At 34.9% G+C, this 12634-nt stretch overlaps 1 protein-coding gene across 1 annotated transcript in view; it reads left to right on the top strand.

Annotated features, from left to right (window-relative positions):
* The first annotated feature begins 290 nt into the window (after window positions 1-290).
* C7 (complement C7) overlaps window positions 291-12634 on the top strand; it is a 45199-nt gene continuing 32855 nt past the window's right edge. The window contains exons 1-4 of the mRNA XM_074207917.1: window positions 291-439; window positions 2758-2924; window positions 10757-10985; window positions 12189-12360. Of these exons, the coding sequence (XP_074064018.1) occupies window positions 343-439; window positions 2758-2924; window positions 10757-10985; window positions 12189-12360 (665 nt within the window). The 5' untranslated portion in view covers window positions 291-342. The remainder of the gene's footprint in view (window positions 440-2757; window positions 2925-10756; window positions 10986-12188; window positions 12361-12634) is intronic.

Here is a 12634-nt window from a genome sequence, read left to right as displayed (position 1 = left end):
ATTGAGAGATCATTGCTCTTCCCTTTCTCTCGTAGAGATTGTAATGACCAATACTAGTTTCCTCTGGGACTGACATCACTGAGCTAATGAGGAAGTAACAACTGGAAGATATTAATTATAATGCTAGTAATTTGGATATTTGAATGTTGCTTTACATTTTATAACATTTTAATATTCCTTTAAAGTTTATAAAATGTTTTCATATATATTATTTGATTATTTGAGGTATTCCAATAGTAATGGCCATAAAGGAAAGGAAAACAAAACAAAACAGGTAGTTTTAAGTTAATACAGAAAGTTAATCATAAATATTTTTTTCTTTTAGATTTTAGTTTACTTGCCATGAAGGAATGTACTTCACGAAAATTGAATCTTTTCTTTGTTAGAGTATCTAATCTGAAATGCAAGGAACTTATTGAGTTATTAAAGTTGGCATCAGGTAAGTTCAATACTTTCATCAATTTGCTTATGAATTTTTAAAAAAATTTTATAGTATGGTCAATATTGATAAAACTGCTTGCAAAGGTGAGAAGTATGTATCTTCTTTATAATTTACATTCAGTAATTGTCAGAGGTCTCATATCTAAATTTTCTAAGTGAAGGTAGCGTTAATTTATTGTAAACAGCACTTTCTGTCTCTCTCTGTCTCTCTTGTTCTTAGTGTTTATTTCCTATTTGAAATCTTCTAACTTTTGAAGGAATTTAAACTTTGTAGAGATAAAGAAAAACATTAGCTACTCCATAACCAATGACAGGAATAATCCGGGACCCTTGTTTAGACTAGAATTATGGAGATTTGGTTAGTATATATAAGGGTCTTCACACCCACAAGCTTCTTCTGTTAATCTTTTCCCTAGACCCTTTCTTGAATAATCTATTTTATTAGATTAGCATTGATAGGAGGGGTTTGCTGGGTAAGAATGGAGAATATATTGGGTCAGAAGATTCCAGAGCATCACTCATTTCTTCCTCTCTTTTAAAACATAAGTGAATGAAGACAGGTTAATAATTGGAATAATTATTTATATCTATGTTAAAAATGTACCATTCAAACTGAAACAATAAATTCAGCAAGCCTTCTATGCTATTCTAATTAAAGTTTCCAAGCCTATGAGGACTTGATGCATTCTTTCTTCCATTCTTTCTTCTTTTGAATAAAGTATTTTTTGGTTCTCTGTTCTGAACTTGTTTTTTTCCTGTTGATCTAACTTTATTGGCTTTCATCTATTTAGATACACCCTTTTTGTTTCTACTGAGGACAGTGTGGCTTAGCGGATAAAGAACCAACTTTGAATCCAAAAATATTTGAATTCAAATCTCACCTCTCCTGCTTACTGGCTATGTGACTCTATACAATTCTCAGGCAACTCCCCAAATTGGTGAAGTTCAGGAAATCTCCTTTCTCTGTCTAGAAAGTTAGAACTTAGATAACACTGCCTAAGGAATGTAAAATTCCCTTTCCTTTGCATGAATTTGAGGTTCACGAATATTGTCTACGGACTAATCTTTTGGGTGAAGCACAAGTCTTGTTTCTACTATATGCTTAAAAATTTTTTTTAACTTAATTTTCAGTGAACAAGGATATATTTTCTCTGCCTTCCACCTCATCCACATTCTCATGGGGAAAAAAGAAAAGCAGTCTTTGTAACAAATCTGCATAGTCAAATAAAATAAATTCCCACATTGGCCACATCTAAAAAAAATATATATGTCTCATTCTGTACCCTGAATCCTTTGCTTCTCTATCAGTAGGTGATCAGAATAGCATGTTTGATTACTCATCATCTGCAATTTTGGTTAGTCATTGTGCTTATCAGAGTTCTTGAGTCTTTCAAAATTGTCTTTACAATGTTGTTATTAAATAATTATTCTTCTGATTCTGTTCACTTTATTGTGCATCATTTCAGATCTTCTGAAATCATTCTTTTTTTTATAATTTCTAATAGTATTCCTTAAAATTCATATCCTATAATTTGTTTGGTCACTACCCAAATTGATGAATACTCCATTAATTTCCAATTAATTTCTTTGCTACTTACTAAAGAGCTGCTCTAAATATTTATATATTGATATATTCTTTCCCTCTTTCTTTAGTCTCATTTGGGAGTATAGGCCCAATATTGACATCCCTGAGTTACAGAGTATGCACAGTTCAGTTTCATATCTAAGAATGTGTTTAAGGTTGCTTTGACTTGTGTCTTATGCTTCTGCTGGGCACAGGGCTGTGCAAGGGCACAGATTATTCAACCCCCAAAGCACAGATTTTCTCTGTTGCATTCTGGTCCATTCTCAAAGTTCAAGGAGACAGAGACAATTAGAGAATTAAGACCTTACAGCTTGATTTTTTATCCATAAAGAGGGGTATTTCCTTTGATAAGAGTCTATCCTCTGAATCTCAATCAATTTTCAAGAGTTCCTTATGCCCTTTCAGCATGGTACCAATGGGCCTATCTATAATCCAAATTGAGGGGGCCTTTTTTAATTAAAATCTGTGACCTATGATTTCAAGCTGATTTGGGAACAGGGACTCCCCTGATCAGTTCTGTTACACCAGAAACATTTTGAATCATTTAAGTGGATACATCTTCAGAGGCTCAGATCACAACTCATTTTGTGTTAATTAAGATTTTAACTTATACTTCTATTTTTGTACTTTATGCTTCTGTAATTCTGAATGTTGTGCTATGCTTGCTGGAATTTTCATTTTATATGCATTTACATTTTCTTAATTGATATCTTTAATTCCTTCTTGTATAGAAATGAAAAATAACTTGCTCCACGGTACTGCATTTGTCAAGGGAGGAAACTCAGCTTTGGTAGCTGGTCTTAGTTATTTAAATGTAGATGATCCTGCTGGAAATAGAGCCCGGTATGCTTCATGGGCTGCAACTGTGGGGCAGTATCCCCAAATAATAAAACAAAAGGTAGGTGATTTTTTTACATAAGACAGCCAGGAACAGATATATTTATTTGTAAAAGTAAAATGAGATGGTTAAATAGAGGCGGCTGCTCTAATGAGAATTTCCTGTAGTCAAATCCTGTTTGATACGTTAAAATGTATACATACACCATAATAAGAAATTTTAGTCACATTGTCAGGTAGTTTATCAGGAAAAGTTTAATGCTAAATATCATATTAGGGAATTTAGCCACAAAATTTCTAATTATTATTTACGTTTTGGATTTTTCCGTGGCTCTATACTTGCAAGGTGTCAAAACCTCAGAGAACAAGTCGCTTGGTCTTGCCTACTTCCTCCAAGTTTATGATACAGACTGATACTTATTCCTATTTTTAAGGCTCTTCAGGTACTGAGATTCCATAATCTTCAAGGGCTGCTCATTCTTGAGTTAAACCAATCATCCTATAAATCAAGCTATTTATTCTGCTGACTAATTAAAGTCTTGAAATATAGTAGAAAAACACTGAATCTAGAGTTCTCAAACCTAGGATCTTCTATTTGTTCTAGTAACCCCATTGCATCCTGTCTCCTCCATCAGAATGCCTCATCTATCATCCCCACTCTCACTTATTTACAGTTTCCCTTTCAATTTCCTACTCATTTCCTATTGTGAAAAAGTATGCATGTCTCCTCTATCCTGAAAAAAAAAATTCTCACTTGATCTTTCCATCATGAGTAATTATTGTCCTTTATCTCATGTGCCCTTTGTAACTAAACTTTCCAAGCTAACAGCAAAAGGTGCTTCACCTTTTCTCCTATTCATTTATTATCCCCTTACAATCTGGCTTCTGATCTTATCATTTCACTGAAACTGATCTCTCCAAATTTACTAATCATCTCTTAGTTGTCAAATCCACCAGTCATTTTTTTTGAAAGAAAATAAAAATTTGTTAAAAGAAGTTTACAATATATAAAAAAATGATGGGTAAAGAGAGATAGAGACAAAAGAGCAGTCAAGCAGAGTTGACTGGACTAGCAAGTCAGAGGAAGACTGGTGTCAAGTGAAGGTGTCACCCAGACTTAGGTAGAGTGTGAAGCCTAAGGAGAACAGGATACAAATTTTATATTAAACAATGAATCAATGGTAGTCAACTTACATATCAAGAATGGGGATCTTTATCCAATTTGACAAGATTTAGCAGTCTTTAAGATTACAAATTTTGTTTTTGCTACATTCATAATTCTCTATTTCTAGTCAATTTACATCTCAAGAGTAGAAAATCTCCATTCAATTTAACAAGATTCCACAGTTTTTAAGATTACAAATTTTATTTCTGTTAGTTTACAATTCTTTTCATCTTTCCGTGCATCATTCCCCCCCCCCCCCCAGAATTATTTGGGACCCAGATTCTTCTGAGCCTTTCAGAGTCTTTTTGGAGAATGAATGCATTACAGGGAGGATTTCACTGAGGCAGGGTCCAGGGAATGATCAGTGGCAAAGCTGGTTGGCATCCTTCAGAGGCTGGTCTTGGAGATATACAGCTAGAGAAACAAAACTCAAGGGGAAAAATTGAGCAAGCAAAAACCAGAGATTTGTAATAGAGAAGGCTATTTAACATAGGTCCAATAATTAGAAAAAACTAGAAGGTCTATAAAGAGCAAGAATTATACTTCATGATCTTGAGCCAGTATCAAAATACCTTTTATAAGAACATGGGTTCCAATATAACATAGATTCATCGATGGATGCCACATAAGTTATAAAGAAAAGCTCAAAAAATAGTATAAACAAATGTACTGAAAAAGCATTTTAAAACTCCATGTGTCTAAAAGGTAATTTACTCCAAAATTTTCTATTTTGCTTTGGCTGTGTTTAGAATGAACAAAAATTCCAATTGAAGAATGGATCTCTCTTTTAAATCAGTTAAAATATACCAATAAGGCATTATCCTGATATTAACAACTATACTTATATTTCTTTTCCTTAAGGGAACTTGTTGTGGTAAAAAGTCACATCCTATATTAAAAAGACCAAGACAAAATATTTGCCACTTATTTAAAATTTAGAAGATAGAATTCTAAATGGCTCACTCTCATATTTAATTATGATGCACCTGGAATGATCATGGCAATTCACTATTACAGAGAAGAGAGGAACATGAGAACATCTTCACTTATGAAGTCATACAGAAAGTTCTTTTCAATAAGCCAGGTGAGGGATTTCTTTAAGAAAATCTTACCCCAGATGAGGCTAGGGCCATTCTTTTTTTTTTTTTCTTTTTAGATTTTTTTTTTCAAGGCAATGGGGTTAAGCAGCTTGCCCAAGACCACACAGCTAGGTAATTATTAAGTGTCTGAGGTCAGATTTGAACGCAGGTACTCCTGACTCCAAGGTCCGTGCTCTATCCACTGTGACACCTAGCTGCCCCCTAGGGCCATTCTTTAAAAGGTCACTTATTCCATCTGTAGCATTTAACATAGCAATAGGGCTAATGGCTTCATTGGCTTATTGTCTATTTTAGCATACCTAATGTCAGGCAGATCAATTATCAATATGTTGTAATGTAGCAATTACCTATAACCAGAGCTTATTCAATTGTTGCTCATGAACCTAAAGTCAGTGCTGTAAATGAATTGCAATAAAACAGATTTTGAGATGTAAAAACACAATAACTTTAATTCATATTTTTTATAAAATCAACTTTTTTTGCAATAAACCCATTTAGTTATTAACTATGTTTAAAATAACTAAACATCTCCTTCTGGCTAGGAGGTTGTCCATCATCTCCAGACTTTTTATATAACAATTGGCTAGAGACTACCACAGAGAAATCTCAAATTATCATCATTATTTTATCCTCCTCATGTTACATGGCTGCTTTTCCCTCAAAGCAAATAACCACAGTTTAGTCCTAGTTTACATATATAGCTATAAACGTCTATACATAAACTTTTAACTAAAAGCTATCTTCAGAATACAAGTGATTACTTTCAGAATTCTTTAAAAAGCCATTAGAACATCTTAGGTAACCTTAAATTTCTAACATGTGTTATTGATTCCAATGCAATTAAACAATAGTAAAAACAACCTGGCATTCAAGTCAATTAACAACATAAGTTATTATGCATGAGTCCATAGATATCCCAGAAGGGTCATAATTTGTGATACTTCCCTTACCATTCCTTCAAAGCAATCACATGTTAATTCAAGGCTTTAACATTACAGTATTCAAATAACTTACATGTTCACAAAAGAACCAAACACTGTAAATATAATTTCTTTGAAGCTACAAAAGAATATCATATAACTGATAAGCACATCCTATTCATCAATAAGTTACCTTACAGAGGAACCATACAATTGCTATTTGTTCATCTGTCAGAGTTGTCTGCAGTTACCATGAGAAAGTCCATATTCTTGACTTCTTGAAAATTAGTGTATCTTATTTACAGTGAACATGAGATTCTTATTTAAACATCTCATTCCCCTTAGAACAAAAATAAAATGCTGTAAATGCTAGACAATGTTAATACATTTTCTTATTTTCAAATAACAGCTGTTAAGTGGATGCTACTTTTGTCATATATATGCATATATATTCCCTTCCATAAATGTGTGATAAGAGACAAAGATTACAAACTTTCTTCCTTTACCATCAAAAGACCTTGTGAGATTGTTGACAATGTATTATCAATATCAATTTAACATCAAAACAAATCAGATTACAAAATTTAGTATATTTCTCTTTCTCAAAAGAAATCAGTAAATATAATAATTACATATGATGAAATATTCCCAAATTCCTTGACATACAATTTATCTCTCAATCATATTTTCCTTCTTAATAACACATAAATTCTCAAGACTTGTTACAGAACTTTCAAAGGTGACTAAATTACTCTTATTTAGCTCTCAGGTAGCTTCCTTTTTTTTTTTTAACACAAGGTGGTGACTTTTTCCTATCAAAGGCCTTCCCACTCTCTTTTCAATGCCTCTTGAGGGCAGAAAATTTGCATTTACTAAACCTTGAAGTTTCAGTTACCATATAAGTTGAATACAGCCTTCACAATATTAGGTTAACAAAAACAGCACACAGCTGAGATCCTTTCACAAACTTTGCCACTTACAAACTTTCAAATAGTATAAGGGGATGGGCTCAGATCCCAACTTCATTAATTACTTAAATTTAAATTAGACCTTTTTAAGTGATTAAATTCAAAACCCAAACTAAAATGAGTAATATTTAACTCAGGTAACTAACTATTTCAGATCTGAATTATGCACACACACACACACACACACACACACACACACACACACAAAACACAGGAATTTAGACTCTTTTGTATAAAGATTTCAATTTTACCAAAATGAGACTTTGGATACCCTGGCCAGCACCAAATCTCAGAAAACAGAAACATTTCCCTACATCTGCAGGCCAGTGGAGAGATGTGAAAACATTCCATTGATGTTTTAATACACACATACACACATATTATCTATATTTTTCGAATAAAACAATTAAGACCAGTCAAAAAAATAATTTTTAGAATCAATCAGAATTTCTTGAGGAATCTCATATATTCATTAAGATTTTGAAATAGCCAATCAATAGTTAAAATTGAATGCATTCTTAAGTAACTTTATAAAGTTTGAATCTAGTTACTCTATTAGAGATATTAGTTATTAGCATAGGCTTAATTAAAAGATGAAATCTGAGTTTTCTAGTCCCAGAAAAAGTTTTCTCTTTTTTTTCTTTTTTCTTTACTAATTGACCACAAGGCTTCTCAATCAATCCCGAGGGTGGAACTTTCTCTGCCCAGCTAATGTCTTTAGGGAATGAGGCTTGGAATTGATAAAATACATGTAATCTAAGAAAAACATGGTTGTTGCCCAACTTCCCCTTCCCCAAACCAGAAAAAGACATGGGGGGAATCCCCTCTTTTAAACAATAGGGCCAAAACAAGTTTTTTTTGGGGGGTCTTACCCTTCCTGCAGTGAAGCATGAGACAGCATCTGAGACTTGGATTTCAGTTTCAGAAGTTCTAAAAAGGAAGATTTTCCTTTTCCCTCCCCCCCTCCCCCTGCACAGGGTGAGGGCAGCAGAGAATGAGAGAGATCTCTTCAAAGAGGAAGAGAGAAAGAGAGAAAGAGAGTTCCACCCAAAGATAATTTCCAGGAGCTTTTGTCAAATCTAATTTCTTCCAAGGAGCTAGCACACAGCTTGGGGGGGGGGAGTCTTTGGTACCAAATTTTCCCCATGTTTTAATTCTCCTAAACTTCTAGATAGTCAAACACGTCAATTGGACATATGCCAAACATTCTTCTTTAGCAACCCACCACTCCACACTGGGGGTTCAAACACCTCAGGGCTGCCATCACCGTTCAGCCTAAACAAAACACAGGGCAGACCCACATAAGGATGGCCACAAATATGTCAATTGGACATATACCAAATGTGCTTTCTTACACAGGAGGAGGACTAGTAGTCCAATAATTTTCCTACTTTTATAAAAATCTAGGATCTAAAAAAGGAGTGTGCTTCTCACTTATAGAACATGATCCAGCTTCCCAAGTCTGGGCAGAGATTTCCTCTTGGCTGGCTTGCCATTATGTAGCCTCTGGCTATTTCAATTTGGTTCTGCCTATGAAGAATCATTATTCAGACTCAGAAAAGCAAGGGTGGAAAGAAAATAAAAATTTATTAAAACACATAAGAAAAGGGTAGGTAAAAAGAGAAAGAGACAAAAGAGGAGTCAAGCAGAGTTGACTGGGCTAGTGAGTCAGAAAGACTTACCCTCCTTAACCTCTCTACAGTCTCTGACTGCAGCCTCTCCTTCTTGATATTCTGTTGATTTTTGGAACAACCATATCCTGATTTTCCTCTTTTCTCTATCTTCTAACCATAGGTGTCCCTTAGGATTCTGTCCTGGACCTTTTTCCTCTTGTCCCTCTATACTACTTCACTTGGTGATCTCATCAGTTCCATGGATTTAATTACTGTCTTGGTGATTATGACTCTCAAATAAACCTTTCCTGCCTCAAATGCTTTACTAAATTCCAAACGAGCAGCTCCAATTACCCTTCAAACATCTTGAACTGGATATCTATTAGACATCTGAAGCTCAATATATCCAAAATGAAATTCATTATCTTTCCCCTTAAAGTCTTCCCTTCTCCTACTTTCCCTTTTATTGTGAACAATAATACCAACCTCCCAGTCCCTCAAGCTCAGGCAATTATCCCGAATTACTCATGTTTTCTCATCCTTTTATCCAAGCTATGTCCAAAACTTGACAATTTCACCTTTGCCAAACTTTTTTTTTAAAGAAAGATTTTATTTATTTTGAGTTTTACAATTTTTCCCCTATTCTTGCTCCCCCCCCCACAGAAGGCAGTCTGTTAGTCTTTACATTGTTTCCATAGTATACACTGATCTAAGTTGAATGTGATGAGAGAGAAATCATATCCTTGAGGAAGAAAAATAGAGTATAAGAGATATAGCAAAATTATATAATAAGATAATTTTTTTCCCCCTAAATTGAAGGTAATAGTCTTTGGTCTTTGTTCAAACTCCACAATTCTTTCTCTGGAAACAGATGGTATTCTCCATCGCATATAGCCTAAAATTGTGTCTGTTGCACTGATGGAATGAGCAAGTCCATCAAGGCTGATCATCACCCCCATGTTGCTGTTAGGATGCATAATGTTTTTCTGGTTCTGCTAATCTAGCTCAGCATCAGTTCATTTTGCCATTTCTTCCAAAAACACCCCATTCTTTTCTCTGACAGTGCCACTACTCTAGTCTGATCACATCACCTCCCTACTCCAATGAACTCTAGTGGCTTCCTATTGTCACCAGGATTAAATGCAAAATGCTCTGCTTGTCATTCATAGGCCTTTATAATCCAGCTCCCTTCTATCCTTCCAGGCTTTTTATACCTTACTCCCCAACACATACTCTTCCATCTAGTGACACTGACCTCCTGTCTATTCCACATACAGGACACTCCATCTCTCGGCTCTGGATGCTTTCTCTGTCTGTTCCCTCTGCTTGAAACTCTGCCTGCTGACCTTCCTGATTACTTTTAAGTCCCAACTAAAATATTATCTCCTAAAAGAAGCCTTCCCCGCTTTCTCTTAATTCCAGGACCTTCCCTTTTTATTTCCTATTTATACTGTATATAGTTTACTTTGTATAAATTTTGTTTGTATATTGTCTCCCCCCTTCTCCCATAAGGTACTTGCAAATAGGGATTGTCTTTTGCCATTTTTTTTGTATCCTTAACAGAGTGTCTGGTACAATAATTATTGAAATGAATTATATACTTTTAGCTTCTGTTTTCCTCTCCTATAAAATAGTGATAAATATCTTCATAAGATCAAACCAGATAATGTAAACCTCAAGTTGCTAAGTGGTTGTCAGGTATTACTCTTCTGTATTTCAAGTCCATTTCCTTTTGTTCTTCCCTTGGTAGAAATGGAAGGTTGCTCCTCTCCTGGCTAATGTTGACTTGCCTGAGTTCTCAGTAAAATTTCTAAAAAATGAATTGGTGTAGAGGGCAACTAGGTGGTACAGTGGATAGAGCACCAGCCCTGTAGTCAGGAGGATATAAGTTCAAATCTAGCCTCAGACTTGTAATAATTGCCTAGCTGTGTGACCTTTGGGCAAGTCGCTTAACTCTATTGCCTTAAATAAATAAAATTGAAAAAATTGGTGTCTTTTAGATTTAGGAAAAGGATAAAAAAAGCACAGAATTAGCAAGTTTTGATTCAGAGGCATTATTCTATGAACTATATGGCAGAGGCTTTTTCCAAAGTAATCCATGTATTTAACTTGTCTTGACTCTTATAGCTCACACCTCTGTATGAGCTTGTGAAGGAGGTTCCCTGCTCATCTGTCAAAAGGCTATATCTGAAAAGAGCCATTGAGGAGTATCTGGCAGAATTTGACCCTTGCCATTGCAGGCCTTGTGAGAATGGTGGTCTGGCAGTAGTTGTGGGAACCCAGTGCCAGTGTCATTGCAAACCTTACACATTTGGCATTGCATGTGAACATGGATTCCTTGTAGAAGGTCAAGCAGGTCAGTATTCTATTTCCTAAAGTTATTTTTTGGCACTTAGCATCTGACTGTAGCATTAGCAGAGTATGGTAGAGATTGACTGAATATTCAGTCTCTCTGCAGAAGAGAGATCTTAGTCTTGCTTCCAATTTTAAGAGAGAAGGCATGTCTAGTTTTTCCCAGTATTTCCTGGTAGAACTGTCTCTCTGAAGAGAATCTTGTACCTAATGGCTTCTCTCTTCAAGATGGAAAGGACAAGAGTAAAATCCCTCCGATTTTTCAGACTCTCATCAATTCAACCCCTCAGGCAAACCTGGAACATTGAATCGTCAATCTGTACCAATGAAAAAAGTCTTACACAAATGAGTGGAGGGAGGCAATGAGAGGTTGTTGTCTGCGTGTGGGGGGGTAAGGTTTAAAGCATGAATCTAAATATGGGGGTTTAGATTATAGTTTGTTCCCCTCCCGACCTCACCCCCATCCCCAATCACTTATTGGCTAAATTGTCTTAAGCAAGGCTCTTAAGTTCTTTTAAAGTCCCAGTTTTCTTACTGGGAAAGCATGGTATAGTACAGAAATCTGATTTTGGAGCAAGATGTATTCAATCCTGGCACAGATGTGGGATATTGTATATGATATGAGTCTTCAGTTGATGTGTTAGTTGGTTTTACTGGATTGCTTTTTTTCTTTCTTCTTTCTTCTTTGTTACATAAAACAGTACTTTGGCTCAGAGTAGGTGATTAGTAAAAGCTTGTGGACTGATTTATTGCTTACAAGGTATGTCTTACTGGTAGGAAAGGAGGCAGTGAAATATTTGGAAATGAAAGTAATTTAAGAACAAAAGACATTAATTGAAATTTGAAATGAAAAATATCAAATGAAAGCATTATGTATATAATATAAAATCTTCCTGTAATAGATGCTGCAGTAAAGTGAATTCTAATCAGAATGAGGGACCACATTTATTTGTGTGAAAAACACCATCACACACACACACACACACACACACACACACACACACACACAAACACACAGAAGATATGTATCACACCCAGAAGAGTGATTTGGAAATGATTGAAAATCTTCATTTTATGTTCTCTTCCAGTTTCAAGTAAAAGCACATAATCTAGAGATATATAAATTCTGAGTTTACCCCCAAATTCAGAAAATCTTTATTTTTATTGAGTTATCACACTCTTACCCTACATGTCTTTTAATCAATAGGAATTGTTGATGGAAGATGGAGTTGCTGGTCTCCTTGGAGTACTTGTATGGGGGGAAGGAAAGTAAGGAGACGAAGTTGTGATAATCCATGTCCTAGTAGAGGCGGTAAATCCTGTATAGGAGAAGCATTTGAAACACAGCCTTGTCAAAATGAAGAGTTGGAGCATTTTCGGTAAAATGAAAACAAAACTTTTGAACAGTCATTGGGTGGAACATAATATCCCAAAATATAGTAGTCATTCAATAATATTTTCTTATTTCTTATTTTCCTCTTATTATCTTTAAGATTGTCATAGTAAAGTAGGATATGGTTTATTATGGCATAGCGTACTAGACTTGAAAGCAGAAAGACCTCAGTTCAAATACTGCCTCAGACATTTACTAGCTAGGGGACTTTGAGCAAGCCATGTAGTTATTCTTTTCTTGTTTCCTCATTTGTAAAATGT

Source organism: Macrotis lagotis, chromosome X (assembly GCF_037893015.1).
Source record: "Macrotis lagotis isolate mMagLag1 chromosome X, bilby.v1.9.chrom.fasta, whole genome shotgun sequence".
Classification (NCBI taxonomy): domain Eukaryota; kingdom Metazoa; phylum Chordata; class Mammalia; order Peramelemorphia; family Peramelidae; genus Macrotis; species Macrotis lagotis.
This window is presented reverse-complemented; position numbering and strand designations above follow the sequence as displayed.